This window comes from Phascolarctos cinereus, unplaced genomic scaffold (genome assembly GCF_003287225.1).
Source record: "Phascolarctos cinereus isolate Bilbo 61053 unplaced genomic scaffold, phaCin_HiC Scaffold_9;HRSCAF=440, whole genome shotgun sequence".
NCBI lineage: Eukaryota > Metazoa > Chordata > Mammalia > Diprotodontia > Phascolarctidae > Phascolarctos > Phascolarctos cinereus.
In genome coordinates, this window is record NW_027556402.1 from 111,150,073 (window position 1) to 111,169,316 (window position 19,244).

The following is a 19,244-nucleotide window of genomic DNA, read 5'->3' on the forward strand; positions in this document are numbered from 1 at the left end:
ACAGGAAGCTGCTGGAGTTTATTGAGCAGGGGGTAGGAGGGTAACCTGATGAGACCTTGGCTTTAAGATCAGTTTGACAGCTGAGCTGAGGATGGGTAGGAGTGGGGAGAGACTTGTGGCAGGCTGACCCACCAGCAGGCCATTGCAGTAGCCCAGGCGTGAGTTGATGGGGGCCTGTACCAGGGTGACGGCACTGTCAGAGGCAAACGGAAGGGATGTTCTGAATGTAAAATTGAGAGGCCTTAGCGACAGACTTGGTGCAGTGGAGCGAGACAGAGTGAGGAGCTGAGGATGACACCTGGGCTTAGGGCCCGGGTGACTGGGAGGACGATGGTGCCCTTGACAGTAATGGGGAAGTCTGGAAGGAAGGAAGGAAGGCTGAAGGGGAAACGTGATGAGTTCAGTTTTGGACAGGATGAGTTCAAGATGTCTGCAAGACATCCAGTTTGAGATGTCCACCAGGCAGTTAAAGATGCAAGACTGAAGGTCAGCAGAAAGGTTAGGGCTGGATAAGTAGATTTAAGAATCATCATCATAGAGATGATGATTGAATCCATGGGAGCTGATGAGATCATCAAGTGTACATTACAGACTTTAAAATGCTAGGTAAATGTCAATTATTGCTGTTTCCAGAAAGGATGTATGCAGTTGTTTCTTATCACATCTGGAAATTGAAGATATTTTGTCATGTTATGTAGATGGGGAAAAGATTCAGGCAGGATCCCCATCAAATCAATCATGGCAGAACTGGGATCAGAACCTGAAAGTCGGCATCCCATAAGCTGTCTGTATTAGGAACCCATGATTTATTACAGTCAAAATATCTGAATGAGACTAAATACATTGTTGTTGTTGAGTTGTTTCAGTTCTATTGGACTCTTCATGACCCCATTTGGGATTTTCTTGGTGAAACCACTGGAGTGGTTTGCCATTTCCTTTTACAGCTCATTTTACAAATGAGGAAACTGAGGCAAATTGGGTTAAGTGACTTGCCCAGGGTCACACAGCTAGGAAATATGTGAGGCCTGATTTGACCCCTGGAAGATCCTAACTGCAGGCCTGGCACTTCTATCCACTACACCACCTAGCTGCTCCTGACCAGATACGTTAGGAAATTATTTTTGATTCGTCTGCATTTTTGTACTGATAGAATAATAATAATTGCTGACATTTATTCAGAACTTTGAGATTTGAGGGTGAACATAATACAATGGAAAGATCACTGGTTGTGGAGTCAAGGGACTCAAATTCAAATACTACTTGTATGACCTTGGCAAAGTCACATCACTGGGTAAAGTGAAGGTATTGGACTAGTTGATCTCTGGGGTCCTTTCCAGCTCTAAATCTATTTTCCTTACTTCACGTGCATCGTTTTATTTGACCCTCACTGCAACTCTGCAAAGTAGGTATTGTCATCATTACCATTTTACGGATGGGAAAACTAACAGCTTGCACAGAAACACACAGCTGATAAGTTTCTACAGTGGATTCAAGCCAGTGCAGGTCTTCCTTACTCCCACTCCAGAGCTCTGTCTAGAAAAGAGGCAGATTTCAAGGTTGTATGCTGACCCTCTGCTAAGAGAGAGTGGCACTCGGACTGAGCCGGATTCTTCAAATAAGTGAACAGTGGAAAACGTGTGGGAGAGGGACTAGGTAAACAGAGCCTGCCTTTACCACTGCTGCTGCCAATCGTAATAATGCCTTTATTTATATGTGCCTTTCCTCCTAAGAGTGCAGAGTGCTTTCATGTATATCATCTCATTTATCTTCACAAGGTTCTTGCAAAGTAAGTTAGGGTGGACGTTGCTGTCCTCATTTTACAAATGGAGGAGCTTCCGCACAAGCAGGTCCTGCTGAAAGGAGTTTCTACAGGCACCTGCAGCTTACAAATGAGATTCAGCCATAATTTGGTTATTTGGAATTCTGAAAGCATTTACCCCAAGAAATGGCATCACTGAGTGACACCTTCCATACTGAGCCTGCAGATGCCTCGCTGATCCTCACTGTCACTGAATTATCAACAAGAATCGCAATAATTCACACTTAGAGCATGGAGTGATGGAAGGAACACGGGATGGAGAGCCAAAACCACTAGATGGATTCTAGTGGGAATGGAGGGGAAGGAAAGGGAAGAGAATAAACATTTATGTAGCCCTTGCTATGTGCCAGGCACTGTGCTAAGTGCTTTACAATTGTTATCTGATTTGATCCTCGCAGCAACTCTGGGAGGTAGTTACCTTTATCCCCATTTTACAGTTGGGGAAACTGAGGAAACAGTGTGATTTGCCTAGGGTCACACAGCCAGTAAATGTCTAGGGCCAGATTTGAACTCAGGTCTTCCTGACTCCAGGCCCAGTGTTCCATCTACTATACCACCAACTTTCCCTGTGCCACCAGCGCAGAGTAGGTGTGCTGCTTGTTGAATTCCTCCATTATCTTCAATCCTCCATATTTCCCTGGATGTAAGACTTGATGTTTACCTAGAGACTATTACGAACTTTCCAATCGGTTGCGTTTACTCTAAAACCTTGTTTGGTTGAAATATAAGCAAAAATGAAATTTAAAAGTGTATTGCGTTTTAATACCATAACATGGCTTCTTCTATTATTTTTTTGTAAATTTTTAAACTTTAAACTTCAATACAAAATGAGAAAATGAAACAAAAAACATTGCTATGTAACACAGTGGACCATAAGAGAGGATTCAGTATAAAACAATAAATTTCCATTTCAAGAAAATCTATATAATAAATACTACACGTCATTTTCAAAGCTGCCCGACTTTGCTTTGCTTCCTTGTTGGTTTTCTTTTGTTCTGTGCTGTGCGCTTTTTACTTTATTTTTTTCCCCCCTTCTCTCTCCCCACTGCCCTAAAGAAGGCTACAATTAAGCATAGATATATATATGTGTGTGTGTGTGTGTGTGTGTGTACACACACATATTATTATATACATATATATATACACCTACACACATGTACACATATATGTAAGACTGCACTATGCTTGTTTTCTGCTATCATCTGTTTCTCTGAAGGTGGAGATTGCATCTTCCTTCCTAAGTCCAAGTCTTTCCATATCATTTCCTATGCCACAGCAATATTCCAACTCAATCCCATCCTACCTGAGAGATTGTCCATGAAAGTTTTTTCTCCCAATTTTCTGCTTTCCTTCTATTCTTGGCTGCATAGGTTTTATTTATACAAGAAAATTTTAATTTAAAATAATCAAAATTATCCTTTTTACATTTCAACGATGCTCTCACCTCATAATATAGTTTAAGGTCTGATACTTCTGAATCTACTTCCTTTACATCTTTTTTCCCTGGTTTCTTTGAAGTTCTGGACCTCTTATTCTTCCAAATGAACTTTGTTGTTATTTTTTCTAACTCAGTAAAATAATTTTTAGTAACTTAATTGAGATGGCATTGAATAAATAGATTAGTTAGGTAATATTATCATTTTAAAAATTATATTGGCTTTACCTACTATGAGCAATAAATATTATTTCAGTTATTTAGATCTAACTTTATTTGTATAAAAAGTGTTTCGTGTTTATGTTCATGTAGTTCCTGTATCAATTTTGGCAGCTATATGTTCAGTTATTTTATGCTGTCTAGTGTTTTTAATCATCTAAAACGATATTGAATAATATTGCTGACACATAGTGTAGTTTCTCTGTTTTTCACTTTTGGTTAAATCTGTTTTAACTTTCTTTGTCTGAGATCATGATTACTATCCCTGCTTTTTTTACGTAATAAGTTATATGACTGCCCTTTATTTTATCTTTGTGTGTATCTCTCATTTTTATGATGTTTCCTGAAAGCAACATATTGTTGGAATTCAAATTTTTAACCTGCTATCCATTTCTGTTTTATGGACAAATTTGTCCCATTCACATGGTAAGCTACAGTTACTTGTGTGTTGTTTTCGTCCCTCTTTTTCCTCATTATCCTTCTCACTATTTACCCTATCCCTTCTCACTCCTCTGCTTTACCCACTACCTTACCCTCTTATTCCTTAACCAGACCACCCCTCTGAGTCCCTCCCTTATCCTCTCCCCCAACCCTATCCCCTTGCCCTCTTATTTTTTTCTGACTTTAGAAGACTTTTATATCCTTTTAGGTATATCTATTGATCCCTTAATCCATTCCTGATGAGAGTAATGTTCTAGCACTACCTGCCCTGTCCTCTGCTAGCTTCTTCTGTATCAGTTTTTCTTTTTGTGCTTCATTTGTATGAGATGATTACCCCTTTTTATCTCTCTCTACACAGTTCTGTTGTTTTAGAATCATCTCATCATCCTCAGCTCAGCCCACACATCTCTTTCAAACTACCCAAATAATGATGACAATCATAAGAGTACTACTAATATTTTCACGTATACAAAGTAAACAGTTTGACCTTATTGAGTCCCTTATAATTGGTCTTCAGTGTTTACCTTATATTTCTCCAGGATGTTATATGTCAAAATTTCTCTTAAGTTCTGTAGTTTTTCTCATAAAAACATCAAAGTCTTTGAGTTTGTTAAATGTCCTGGTTTGGTTTTTTTTGTGGTTGTTTTTTGTTTTTTCATTTAAGATTATACTTAACTTTGCTGGGTAAGTTACCTTTGTTCATAACCCCAGCTCTTTTGCTCTATGGAATATAGTATTCCAAGACCAACGGTCCTTCAATATAGCAGCTGCTAGGTCTTGTGTAATCCTTATTGTAGCTCGTGATATTTAAATTTTTTTTTTCTTGTTGCTTCCAATATTTTCTTCTTAACCTGAGAGCTTTGAAACTTGGCTATGATATTCCTGTAAGTTTTCCTCCTGGGATCTCTTTCCTCCTGGGATCAGTGGATTTTTTTTCTGTTTCTACTTTGCCTTTTTGTTCTAGAACTTCACAGCAATTTTCCTTGATAATCTCTTGTAATATTGTATCAAGATTCTTTTTTTTAATCATAATTTTCAAGTAGTCTGACTATTCTTATATTATCTCTCCTTGATCTGTTCTCCAGATAGGTTGTTTTTCTGATAAGATGTTTCACTTCTTTTTTTTATTCTTTTGATTCTGTTTTATGATTTCTTGATGTCTTAGAAAGTCATTAGCTTCCCTTTGCCCAATTCTGCTTTTGAAGGAATTATTATTTTCTTCCTTAAGTTTTTGATTCTCCATTTCTAGTTCGTTGACTTTATTTTCATAATTTTCTTGATTTTCTTGGATTCTCTAATTTTTTTTCCCTAATTTTTCCTCGATCTCTCTTATTTGATTTTTGAAGTCCCTTTAAAGTTTAAAGAACTCTTTTTGTACTTGGGACCATGTTGATGTTTCTTATTGAAAAAGGAGTGGCTTTTTAAGCTCCGTTATCTTCCTCTGAATATGAACCCAGATCTTCTCTCCCCATAGTAACTATCTATGGTTGGGTTCTTCCTCCTTTGCTTACTCATTTTTATTTATTTATTGTTTTATTTTGTTTTTAGCAGCTATTAATGTGATCAGGTTATAGTCTTGAGATAAGGGGAGTGATGCCCCACGCCTCAGGTCCTTCTTACTGTTATTTTCTGAGGTCTCTCTCAGGGCTCAATCTTGGGTTCTTCTCTCCACTCCTAAGCCGCAGCTAGGGCCCCCAGCCACGCTGTCCTGCAGAGGATCTTCAGAGCTCCCTGTGGTCCCTCCAGTAGCTACACACTACAGCTATCCTCTCTATCCTGGAACTGGAGCCAAGAACTGTGCTCTCCTGCAAGTGCCCACAATCAACAGGGTCCCCCCGGCCCTCGCTACTGCACTCAGTGAGTGTGTGCTAGCTCCTTCTCCCTGCGGCCACAGCCTGGGTCATGTCTGGGTCAGCACAGCTGTGCTTGGCATCCCTCCACAGTGAAAGGTCTTCTCCTACTCAATGGTCAAACCCCGACACTCTTTGTGAGATGAAAGTTTCTAAGGTTGGGGCTGCCTCTCAGGGCTTCTTGATTGATTCTCCAGACGGCCTGGAGGTGTTTGCACTTTACTCCACCTCTGGAGGTTAGGTCTTTCCTGGGGTCTTCTCACATTGTCTTTACTCCATGTTTATTTCTGCTGCTCTGAGGCAATGTTCTGTCTTTTGTTGTGGAGGAAATCTGGAGACCCAAAAGTTTTCTGACCTACTCTGCCATCTTCCCAGAATGCTCTTGGCTTCTTCTGTCATTAACACAGCTTGTATAAAATAGTCATCCCACTGAGTCTATATTCTATTGAAATCATTCTGGAGGCAGATGATAAATTAGGTTAAGGAAAAATACTTGAGCCTGACTCTGAACGGCTCCAAAGACTCACGGCTCCCAGTAGCAAACCTTGATCCTTCTATCAGTGAATCCCCTTATCCTATGACTCCTCCAAGTGCCACCCACCTGTCTTCCTCTTAGTAACTCATTACTTATCAATCGATCAGTCAATCCACAACTATTTAAGTCTATTTTGTATCAGGTAGTTTGAGGTATTCCTGATGCAGACACAGAAGTAAAGCAGTCTTAATCCTCAAAGAACTTATAATCTTTTGGAAAATAAAACATATATGTATATAAATAGATATAAAATGAATATGAGGCAATTTAATGTGTTTCAGGTACCAAGTCTATGGATGGTTGGGGAATATGGCAGGTGGGGGGCGGGGTGCTTAGCATCTTCCTCTGGCGTAGTAGTGGGTCTCTTTTACATTCTTCCCAGGCACAAGCAGGTCAGTCAATCAAAAAGCATTTATCAAGTGCCTGCCATTAGCCAGACATTGTGGATGCAAAGAATCATGGGAAGCCACACTATCCCCTTTCAGAAAATGGTCAGTTTGTATGCTGACCCCTGTTGAAAGGAGTATCCTCAGCTTTCAGTGATCCCAGAACCTTCATGAATTATCTTTGTATATTGGGAATAGTTGCTTTTGATAATATATTCTTTACATGTTTGTCTACCTAGCTGCTCCTTTTTCCCCACAACTAAATATAGTTTAAGGCATCCTGTGACCCCCTTATGGTCTGGAAATGTGTCCAGTTCCCCCTCTAATGCCTCCTTCTGGCACCAAGGAGATGATCCTGAGTTTTTCAAGTCAGTTCTCATGCAGCATATGCTCAGGCAGGAGCTATTGAGTTGGTGAGGCTTGCAGTCCACGCCCAGTTTGGCATTTGAGGACCAATCTTGCCACGTCTGGTACGGTCCATCCCTCAGAGCCCCAAATCAGTTATTTTCTTATGGACTCCAGATGATTGATCAGTCATTCCAGTATTTGTAGGCTGTTGCAATACAAGAACTTGCCCAGTGGTTCCATTGGCATAAGGAACTCCCAGGGGAAGAAATGCCTTCTACAATGCAGGGCAGAACTTTCTCTGACGCAGATAATCTTAACTGCCTATCCTAGCGCTGGTCGGTAAATTCTCAGCAAATTATAGCCTTAGAGTAGGGACTTGGAGAGTTGCCTAGAGCAATGAAAGGATAATTAATAACAGAGCAAGGCTGTGTCGGAGGTCGGACTTGAACCCAAGTCTCCCTAGCTTCGAGGCCAGCTCGCTATCAACTGCACTGTTCTGGTTCATTATATTTCTCTGCAATTTATCCAGTCATCTGGTGGAAGGGGGTCTTAAGAGGCCATGTGGTCCATTCCTCTGCCCTCAGACAAGATGGTATCAAAATGCTTTTAAGAGGATGGTACTGTTAGTTAAAGCAAGGTAATTCCTCAGGAGACCCTTCCAGTGTGCCGCAATTTCTTAAAAATAACCACTGGGTCTTCTCTTGTTTGATCCTCACAACCATCCTGTGAGGTTGGTGTTATTATTATACTCATTTCAAATTCCACCTGAGACCTTTACTGTGTAATCTTAGACAACTCACTTAATACCTCTAAGACTTAGTTTTCTCATAGGATTATAAATTTCAAACTCAAAAAGCCATAGTGGCCATCTAGTTAAGTCCCCTTATTTTATAGATGAAGAAACAGGGCCCAACAAGGTTAAATGACTTGCCCAAGATCACACTGCCAATAGTAGCAGCCATCATGGTAGCTGTCATCATGGTCATCCCAAGTGAGATTTGAACACAAGGCTTCCTGACCCTACTGCCTTTGCACTGGCTGTCCCCCGTTCCTGAAATACATTCCCTCTCTTGGATTACTTCCAACTCCTGCACGAGACCTTTCCTGATCTCCGCAGACGTGGGAGCTTCCCCACCCCCAAATCATCTTGATTCTTTTCCGTATATACCTGACTATGTACAAGTTACCTTCTCTGAATAGACTCTAAGATTCTCGAGGGCACTTTTCTGTTTCAGTCCCCAGTGCCTTGTACATAGCTGCTTAATAACTTGCTTATTGACTGGCTGACTCCATTTCAGGCACCCCATCCAAAGAGCCTAGTGTCTAGACTAGATAAGGATAGCATCTACCTTACAAGCTTGTTGTGAGGATCAAATATTTGAGAGGAGAGGAGATCAATCAATCAGCATTTATTAAATGCCTACTGTGTGCCAGATACAGTATCATGGATAGAATGCTGAACTTGGTGTCAAAAAATACCTGAGTTCAAATCTTTTCTTAGATACTGCTAATAATAGGGCTTCTTATGAGCCTCGAATAAGACAGTGCATTTTGCAAACCTTAAAGCACTGGATGTGTTCAGCTATTTTTATTATTCCCTTTTATCCCCTCCCCTGACCTCCTTGACATTTAGTATAGGGCTGGCATACAAGTAGGTGTTGTGCTGTAAAAGACAGTTCACAGAGGCAGAGCCTGAGAATGTAGCCAAAGATTGGAAAATCATTGCCTTGTAAATTAATGTGCAAAGACCAGGAGAAATGTGAAGAAAGGAGGCATTTGGAAGTGAACAAATCCGGAGATATGCTGTTATTGAAAGGGAAAGACGATGTAGAGACAGGGAAGAAAGAGAGTCCTAGAGGTATTGGGAATGCAAAGAACTTGGGCTGCAAAGCCTTGATCAGGAGTAAAACTTGAATATCAAAATGGAAGGGAGACTGATTCAAACTTTTGGCAAATGCCAAGAGGCATCCTTAGCAGGAAAAGTTAAGGAAACAGTGATTTATTTTGACAGTCTCAAAAATTGGGCAAAGCTGTTTGATGTCCCATGAAATAAATGTTTAATCCTTTTTGTAGGATTCTCTAAACCTTGTCAAGTCTAAAGTTGTACAGTTTCCCAGCAAGTTAATGCGATGAAACTTATATAATAACTTTGCCCATACTTACCAGGTTTCTTTTCAGCACACTTCATTTCTTAGGTCTTTGTTGGCATCAATTCTTAACAATGTCATTCTCCATCAGTACATGGACTGATAGACCACATGTAAGACCCCAAATTTGGCACCAAACAATTTAGTGTTTACTATGTATAAGGTGCTATCCTAGTCATTGAAGAAGCAAAAGAAAAAAAAAAAAGGAAACAATCCTTGCTTTCCTAAAGGTGGATGAGTCCTATTAAATCCAGTTCTAGCATATTGATGAAAAACATGTCTATTTATGAGGCTTTTCCATTCTTTTACTAATCAGTCATCAAGTTTTTATTGAGTCCCTGTTCTGTGCTAGACGTGAGAGTTTAACATGCAAAAATATAAAGCAAGATTCTGGCTGTCAAGGAGTTGGCAGTGTGGTTGGGGAGACAGACAAACTAACCCCCAAAACAATTAGAGAAGAGTTAATTGCTAACCTGTGTGGTCTTGACTGAGTTCAGAAGGATTTCACAGAAAGGAGAGATCAGTGTGGGAGGGAAAGATCAGTTACAGGTTTAGAAGCTATCAACCCTCATTAGTTTTCTGGTTCTGTGACTGCCTACAATCTAAAGCTCTTGAACTTTTGATCCGAGCCATAGAAATAATAATAATGTACAGAAACCATTAGTATCACTTATGATACTCTGCCTCTTTTTCCATAATCTATTTATGGAGATATCTGCATAATTGATATTCACATTTATGATCACATATGAGAGGCAGTTAAAGCAGATGGCTCTTAAGGAGTGACTTCTATCCTCTGCTGGCTTACTAAAGAGGTAGCTCGGTCCAGTCTGCTTTGAAATGACCTTGGGGTGAAGGCAGAGCATGAGAAGATAAGGAAGGAGAATGACTCCTCTGGTCGTCTTCCTACTGCCCCTTAGTCTCTAGGTGTCGCTGTCTCTCCCTGTCCCTGTCTGCCTTGCTCTGGCTCTGTATCTGGGTTAAGGTGCTGTAGTGGAAGAAGTAATGGATTCAGAGTCAGAGCACCAGGTTCAAATCTCAGGCATGACACTTAAACAGCCTGGGCGATTGTGGTTTCACCTTCCTCACCTGTCATTAAAAGGCTTGGACTTGGATGATTTTGGAGGTCCCTTCTAGCTCTAAATCTCTGATTCTGTGATTGGAGACAGAGACAGACAGATTGACTGACTCACTCACTCACTCACTCACTTCCCAGACTGACTTATGAGCATCGTCTGTCCCTATGACCACACAGTAGGCACATTTCTGGGAAGAGGCATTCCGTGCACTATTCTCAGGAGGAGTTGAGTGTAACTCAACTTTGTCACCAGTGACAGTGGTTTGAGAATGCTGCTGGCTGGGATTGTGTCATCTACCTTAGAGATGCTCAGGGGCATGGCACAGGGAGGGTGAGGACTTTGTAACCTACCCTCCAATCCTGAAAGTGATTCTCTCCCTACCCCCACCTCTAGATATAGAAACCAAGCATTTTCCTCCTTGTTTTCATAACCTTAGTAAGCTTTCTCCTTTGGATCTATGATAATCAGTTTTCTTGTCTAGGGGGTGAAAAATGGGACTGAATATTCCATGAACTTTCTTCCTGAGGAACATTGAGGATTAAATTTGTAGACTGTGTCCCAAAAATCCCCATGGAGTTATAAGCTTCAATAGCTTCATAAGCTTTAATCATCTTATTTTAAGCTCCATTGGCTTATTTTGGGATACCCCATTTAAAACCATAGAAGAATAGGTTTAGGGCAGGTAGAAACCTTAGCTGTGATTTCATCCAATTTCATAGATGAGGAAACTAGAGGGAGGGTCAGAGAAGTGATTATCTGAGCTGGTATAGAAAAATAGAAGAGCCACAATTCTAACTTAGGTCCTCTGTCTCCAATTCTGAGGCTCTCCTCTGTGCACTGTGCTGTCAATTCATTGAGTTCCCATCAAAATAAGTAAAAGAATTTTGTCTTTGTATCTAGTAGTAGGTAGGTACTTAATAAATGATTGTTCAGTTATTCCTCTTGTTAGCACTCAATTAGGTAAAGATTTTTTTTAAGTTTTGAAAATTAAATTCTTTCTTTGAAAATTTTTATGAAATGCTTGATGGGTGGGGGGAGACTGTAATACATATACATCACATATACATACTACATACCCACACACACACACACACACATACACACACACACAGAGAATATATGTGATATATCCTATAATAACAAAACAAGATGTTTGTATGTTGACACTTTTTTAAGCTAGTTGTTTAACTTGAGTCTACATTCTGATTTTCTTTTTAACGATTTTACCTTAATGCGGGGCCTGCCATTAGATATTAGCTTATGCAGTCAGTTTACTTCTGTACTAAGTCTTCATTTCAGGCATGTTACATGGGAACTGGTAGAATAGAAAGGGAGGAGAATTAAAATCAGGTTGTGGAGAATAAGGGGCTTTTTTGGTTTTGGTTTTTTCCTGAGGGTGAAGAGACTTGTTTTTTTATTTCAAATATTTAGTGTACTTATTTTCAAATATTATATTTATTTTGTATGCATTTTGTTTTTATTTATGTGGGTGCATGTTCTTCCCCCTTCTCCCATTCCTACCCCCAGGAAATCGTAAGCTTCCTGAAGGGCAAGTCTGTTTTCTTTTTGTCTTAATATTCTTAGCACCTAGCAGAGTACCTCCCCATGATACCCCCAACCTTAATACATGTTTGATGAATTGAATTAGAATGTTTGAGAACTAGGGGTATCTTAAGGTTTATATCATAAGATCACAGAGTTAGAGCCAGAGAGAATCTTTAATGCTGTCTATTCTAACCTCTTCCTTTTACAGATGAGGAAACTGAGGCACGGTGTGATTAAGTGAATTATCCAAGGTCACACAAGTAGTAAATGACAGTGGCAGGATTTGAACCCTGGTTCTCTCGTCATCCACACTGCCCCTTCATATTTCTATGTCTATTCATGTGATCTGTGCAGGTAGCGCTAGATAAAGGTGGATGTATAGGAATGTGAGTCGTAGACCCACTGCTTTGTCCCCCTCAAATCACGGGTACAGGCTGCCCATTTAAGGTGGCCTCCATGAGGTTGGCCCTGATTTCCTAGCAAGAGGGCTTTGATATTAAGCATTCCACGATGTGTATGTCGATCTAATCTATTCTTATTTTTCCCTGAGTTGGGACCTAGTGAAGACTGGGGCCAGTCATCAAGGGTGAATTATTAAATACAATACTGTTTTAATAGCTGAGAAGAGATACAAATAGATGAGAAGCCTGTGGCTAATGGATTTCACTGGTAGGAGATAAAAGGCTGATTACGCAGCAGAGAAAATGAAGACCCAGTGAATTAATGACGATTTACAGGTCAGCTCACTTACACGAGTGATTTAAAATGCACCATCTGTTTTCCAGCTGGGTGTTTATAATGATCATTTTTTATAGGAAATCACCATCTCATTTATCTGGTAGGAAGGAGAGCTTGGTTACCGTGGCCAAAGAATTCATTACCCAATGGGCAGCCTACTAGTACATGGACCAGTCTACCTTGTACACAGAAGCTGGTCCTTGGACAACTGACATACAGTCTTTCTCTGGGCCTATACTCAAAACCCTTCCAATTTAAGTAGTATCTTGGAGCTTGCACCCCATTGATATGGCCTCTGAGGACCCAACATCACCTCCATGCCATGGTGAGAAATCAGCAAAGAGATTTCATGGAAAGGTGGTTACTCTTCCAAATGTTTCTGAGTCAGTCTACATTCAGCCTTATATTTTTGAAAGTTCCTTAATGCCAGTGTATGCAACATCTTCCCTTCCTTACCAGCCATATTGCGAATCCCTGATATTCCATGATAAATAGTTTAAAACTGAATGAACTAAGTCTCTGATCCTAGGTAGTATGAGAAAATGCCATGGAATGTCTCAGAATCCATTATCCTAGAACCCAGCTCTAGGCAATTCCACACCTGGGGCTAAGAGGTAAAATGAAAGAACAGTCTTGACTGGTGACTAGATTCTAGAACCTTGAGGCTTACAATCTGTGGGCACCTTGTGGCACGCCAGCAGACTTCCTCTACACACAAGGGATGCTTTCTTCTACGTGTTTCATGGGTGCCTGAAATCCTTTGGCATGACACAAGCAGCCCATGGGCCGCAGGGTGTGCAGGCTTGTTCTAGAGCCATCATGGGAATGAAGGGCCAGCCCTCCCTCGGGTGGGAGTCTGTTCTGAAGTCACACTGAAAGAGCAAGGCTGGATCTGAGCTCATTCATTCTAAGTGCAGGGCTTCTGAAACTTTTTTGTGTCCTGGGCCCCTCAGGCAGTCTGGTGAAGCCTTTGGACCCCTTCTCTGAATAATATGTTTTAATGCATATAATAAAATATATAGGATTATAAAGGAAACCAATTATATTGAAATACGTTTACCAAAAAAAAATGTTTTAAGTTCACAGGGCCCAGGTTCTTAACCCCAGTCCTAAAGACCCTCTACTCATTTGAATCCCCAGAGCAATCAGAAAAAGGACTAAGCTTTCTACTGGCCAAGATTGACCAGAATTCTTGATCTTGTTTCAAATCATGCCATCTTGTTTCACCCTACCCCCTCAGTATCTCCTCTGAGGCACTACCATACCTGCTAGGTGCCGCCTTGGCCAGTCAACCACCTCATCACCCTGGTTCCTTTGGTCAGTATTATTTGAGACATGTTTTCCCCAAAGGTATCACTAGCCTCTTTTACTGTGCCATCTATTCCATCTGGACTTAGAATGAAGTATTGATATATTTGTCACAAGTATCTCATAGTAATAGAGAAATAAACCCAAAGGGCAAATGAAAACAACCTTAAAGTGAGACATCACTCATTAAATTAAATTAGGACCCTTTTTTAACCCTAAATTCAATCATTCCAGAAGTCCATGAGCCCACTAATTATTTGAGCCATAGCACAGGAGAAAGCTCTTTAAACTTGAGATTTTCAAGATGTTCATGTAGTTTCATTCCCTTAGTAGAAAGATAATCCGTGTATGAACAAACAGTTTTTAAAAGAATAAATGCACATTGTCAACCTTATACACTACCACCATGCAAATTAAAATAGCTCTACGGTTTTACCTCATACGCATCAGATTGTCGGAGACAATCAAAGCTGGAAGCAGTCACTGCTCCAGGAAACAAGGGAGGAATTAGGCATTAATACAGTTTTTGGAGCTATGAATCAGCCCATTTTGTGTTGTACAGTTGTTTCCGTCGTGTCTGATTCTTTGTGACCTCATTTGGGGTTTTCTTGGCAAAGATAGTGGAGTGGTTTGCCATTTCTTTCTCCATTCGTTTTACAGATGAGAAAACTGACACAAACAGGGTCAAGTGACTTGCCTAGGGTCACATGGCTTCTAAGTGTCTGAAGCCAGATTTGAACTCAGGAATATGAGTCTTTCTGACTCCAGGCCCGGCACTCTATCCACTGTAGTACCTACCAGCTCTTGTGGAAAACAGTTCGTAATTTTGTAAATCATATATCATTTGACCCCGCGTCCTTCTACTGAACATATATCCTAAGTAGGTAAATGACAGAAATAATGCCGCCATGTACAATAAAATATCCTTAGCATCATTTTTTGTGGGAGCAAAAGAACCCTCCAAACCAAAATGGGTGCCCATCAGTTGGGGAATGACTGAACAAACTGTGGCGTATGAAAGTTGTGCTGTTAGAAATTTTGCATATGAGGAATTCAGAGAACATGAGAAGACTTGTATGAAGTAATATAAAGTAAGCTGAATCAGAAAATTACAGTGATGTAAATGAAAAAGAATTACTAAAAAGGGGTCTGTCTCTTAGTAACCCTAAGGAACAATCTGTGTCTTAGAAAACTGCTCGTGTTTAAAATGTTGCCCACAACATCAGACACTTGTCACTGTTTCAGCTGGCTTTGCTTAACTATTTTTCTTGGTTAGGAGGGAAGGAGTATATGTGTCTGTGTGTATCTGTGTCTGTGTCTGTGTGTGTCTGTGTTTGAACAACTGTTATGTAAAACAAAAGACGTCAGTAAAACTTATTTTGAGACAATCCATGATAGAGTAGCTTATTTGCCACTGAGTTGTTATGAATCGTTTCCTTTAGAATGGCTGTGGTTTCTGTAGCAGAGAGGCTGCAGATGCCCTATCTTTGTTTGTGAACACGGATCCCAGCAGCCCTCCCTCCAGGCTCTGTCAGTTCATAGAATCTGGAGCAAACTTGGTCAGAGATGTAATTAACAGGGTACAAGGTGCCAGATCAGGTAGGAGAGGGCTGCTGAGGAGGAGACCCCAAAGGACGGCTGCCTCAGAAGTGCCCTCCATGAGGAGGGAACCCTCAGTGCTGGAATCAGATTTGGCATAATTGACATAAGCTGCTTCTTTGGAATCTGTCACCAGTCCTGTAGCTGCGGTCAGTCAGTGGATGCCCGGGTCTCCTCAGGGAGCCTCCTGAAGCTGTGAAGTCTGCCCTGGCATCCAGAAGAAAGAAGATAAGCATCTGGCGTAAGGCAGCATAGAGGGTCTAAGTATAAGGCCCTCGTTTCTTATGCAGGGATGATTTTAACTAAAGCAGAAGTTTCACATCGCCTGTGATCCTTGTTCTTCATATTTTAATGACGAATCTGTCATGGCTTCTATTGTAAACTCCAAAGTGAGCATGAAAAAAACTACACAGAAATAATTTGGTGCCAATGGCTGAAGTGGCAGGTTCGAGGCAAGCTCATGGCCCAGATGGCTTAAGGATTCTGCATGAGAACTGAGGGACATTTATGGGATTCTGTCCACTCTGTCTAATTCTGCTGACCCTTCACTTTGAAGACACACTATGTTAAAAAAAAAAAAAACAAACTAGCTATTAGCTTTCCCTTTTTGTTCAGCTCTCTGATTGCATGTAGAAAACTCCTAATCTGTATACTCCCTTTTATCCAAGGCAGATTGGTAACTAGTCTGTGACTTAAGAGCCTTAGCAGGTTGCTTGGTGCCCTGTGAAATAAAGTGACTGTCCCAGGGTCACGTAGCCAGCATGTGTCAGACACTGTAGTCTTTCCCATTTCCAAAGCGGGTCTTCTTTGTCTTGGGGTCTCTAGCACCTGGGATTGCCTGTACAACGCAATTACTTGATAAATACTTAGCTCACAGTTCACTATGATTCCCATTGTCCTCCTTTTCGTTTGCATTACTGTAATCATGCTGTGACTCTTGTTCTCCTGGCTCCACTTGTGTATTCTGCATCACTTCATGCAAATCTGTCCACTGTTTCCTGAATTCCTCAAATTCATAAGTTCCTATGGTCCCAGTAATTTTCTATTATGTTCATGCACTATGATTTGTTTGCCCATTCCCTGGTTAATGGGTACCTACTCTGTTTTTTGCTGCCACTGAAAGTTTTAAGCAGTGACACTGAACAGGGTGGGAGAGGGAAGGAGTGTTGTGAAAGAAGAAAGAGAATAGAGACCTGAGTTACCTTTGAGCAAATCAACTAACCCTTCTGGATTTTGATTTCTTCATTTATAAAATGAAGGGTTTGGATCTGTCAATCAATAAACGTTTATTAACTACTATGTACCAGGCATTGTACTGAGCACTGCAGATAACAAAGAAAGACAATCAACATTTATTAAGCACCTACTGTGTGCGGGCATTATGCTAGCCTTGGAGATACAGGGAAAGACAGCATTTATTAAGCGCTTCAAGGTTCCCCCTCATGCCTACCAGACTAGCAGAGATGACAAATGTAGGTGAAGTTGTGAGGAAACATGCACATTTCATGTGTTGTCGGTGGAGCTGTGAATCGGTCTAGCCATTCTGGAAGCAATTTGGAGCTGTGCCCAAAAAGTTACTGAAACGTGCATATCCTTTTTTCTGGCAATATCACTACTAGGTCTATACTGCCAAAGAAATTGTACATATGAAAAAGAGTTATATAGGTGCACAAATATTTGTAGCAACTCTTTTTATAATAGCTAAAAATTAAAGACAGAAGGCATTTCCTTCTGTTTAGAAGAGGCTGTATATGGCATATGAACGTAATGGAATATTATTGGACTATAAGAAATTATGAAATGGACCATTTCAGAGGATTTTTATTAACTATTAGAAAGTAAAGTGAACTAGAACCATTTATACAATGATTAAAAGCATTATAGGAAAAAACAACTTTGAAAGAATTTAAGAACTCTAATTCACATAACAAAAATCATGAGTCCAAAAGCATGAAGATAAAACTCACCTGAAGACAAGTAGTAAACTTAAAATGTAGAAGGAGATATTTTTAGACATAGCCAACATTGGAATTTGTTTTTGCCAGACTATGCTATGTAGCTATGTATTGAGAATTTTATTTTTCATATTTGTTCCTTTTATTTTCTAAATTATAGGAGGGAGGAGAAGGGTCTAATTTTTTTTTAACTATTATCTAGGCCAACCCCTCTCTTTTCAGGTAAGGAAACTGAGGCCCAAGAGAAAACGCGGCTTGCTTGCCCAACCCAGGTAGTAAGTGTCAGAGCTGTGGCTCAAAGCCAGGTCCTCAGGGTGCCATCACTGCTGAGAGGTATAGTTACTAACATTCAGTCCTTTGGTTCTTGCCCATGGAGAGACACCTAAAGGTCATTTTGTTGTGGTTGTTGTTTTCTACCAGGCTCTGATTTTCTCCTTGACACTCTTCATTGCTTAAATCCTATATTAGTCATAGAGGAAAAGGCTTAAGCTGCAATTCTGACTGCCTAAATTGTCAGCCAGTTGTCAGCATTGCTGCTGATATTAAATGAATTCAAGTCCAATTTTAGGCAGAACATAAATCCTTGGCAATTCTTGGAGATTTGTGGGATAGAGGAAGACAAGATAATATAAAACAGCACCAAACATTTTGATAATTATAGTTTCAGCAGATCAGGAAAAAAATAATAATTAGTGATTCACTTCAATTTGTCAAGTACTCTTGTGTAAAGGACTGTTCTAGGCACTGGGAAGTCAGAGACTTCCCTAAGGAAGTTGCCCCTAAGGAGTTGACTTTCTCCTGGGGAAAGAAGGAGGACAACGAACAGAGAAGTAAATGAAAGAGAATTGGAGGAGGGACAGTACTAACAGCTGGCGAATCAGTTAAGGCTTTCTTTAAAATAGGGACTCTTAGCCTGGGATCCATGAACTTCTTGGCCAAAACTAAGTGAGGTTTAACTTTGAAACATTTTTCATTTTGAGCTGGAAAAAGTCAATGACAATGATCCAGTGAAAGACAAGCCAAGCATAATTCTTGCAGCAACTCCAGAAACTGGAGGTATGTGAAGGTTTACTGAAAGCCCAAGGCAGTATAGAGATCAGAAGTAGTTGGGCACCTCTGATGGCCTTCTGTGTAAGAGATCTGTGGGAGAATATGGACAAGAGTCATACAATAAGGGATTGTGGCCACAATATAGAAATTGTGCCTAGAGCAGTGAGATGAAATCTATTTTAATACTGTCTCCCCGTTAGTTTATAAGCTCCTTGAGGTCAAGAATTTTCTTTTGCATCTTTTTTTTTCATCCCTGGCACATAGTAGGCACTTAACAAATATTTATTGATGTCTTGATTACTACAAATTGAAACATTAAAATATAAACTCCAAGAAGTACACCAAGTGTTTGAAGTAACATAAGTTTTTGCTATTTGTGGTGTTTTCAGTAAAGGCTTGAAGAGATTATTCAGAATCCGCCATTTGGACAAGTTACTGAATTTTTGTTACCCAAACATCTGGTTTAACAGCTGGTAGGCAGACTGCTTTGCATTAAATTTAGAAAATTGAAAGAAACATAACTTTCTCTGTGTTTGTATGCAGCTATCATATATGTGTCCCTTTGTGGGTGTGAATTTGATTCTTACTGCATTATTCACAAATAAAAATGATTTTTGTTCTGACAAGCTCATTATAAACTGATTCCTGAATTCCTTCTCTCTCCTTTTTTTTTTACAGCTGGGATCATCATCTTCTGTGCCTTTTACCTCGATATTTTCCCAGCTTTCTATGACTGTTGTTGTCCCTCTCATTATTGGCCAGGTGAGTTCCACCCTCCTATACCCAGCCT

General features: G+C 40.2%; 1 protein-coding gene across 4 annotated transcripts in view; it reads left to right on the forward strand.

The window, feature by feature from the left end:
- Window positions 1-19,244, forward strand: part of SLC10A7 (solute carrier family 10 member 7) — a 282,712-nt gene that overhangs the window by 207,519 nt on the left and 55,949 nt on the right. For all 4 annotated transcript variants that reach the window (XM_020978290.2, XM_020978288.2, XM_020978289.2 and 1 more), the window contains one exon: window positions 19,133-19,216. In XM_020978290.2, the coding sequence (XP_020833949.1) occupies window positions 19,133-19,216 (84 nt within the window). The remainder of the gene's footprint in view (window positions 1-19,132; window positions 19,217-19,244) is intronic.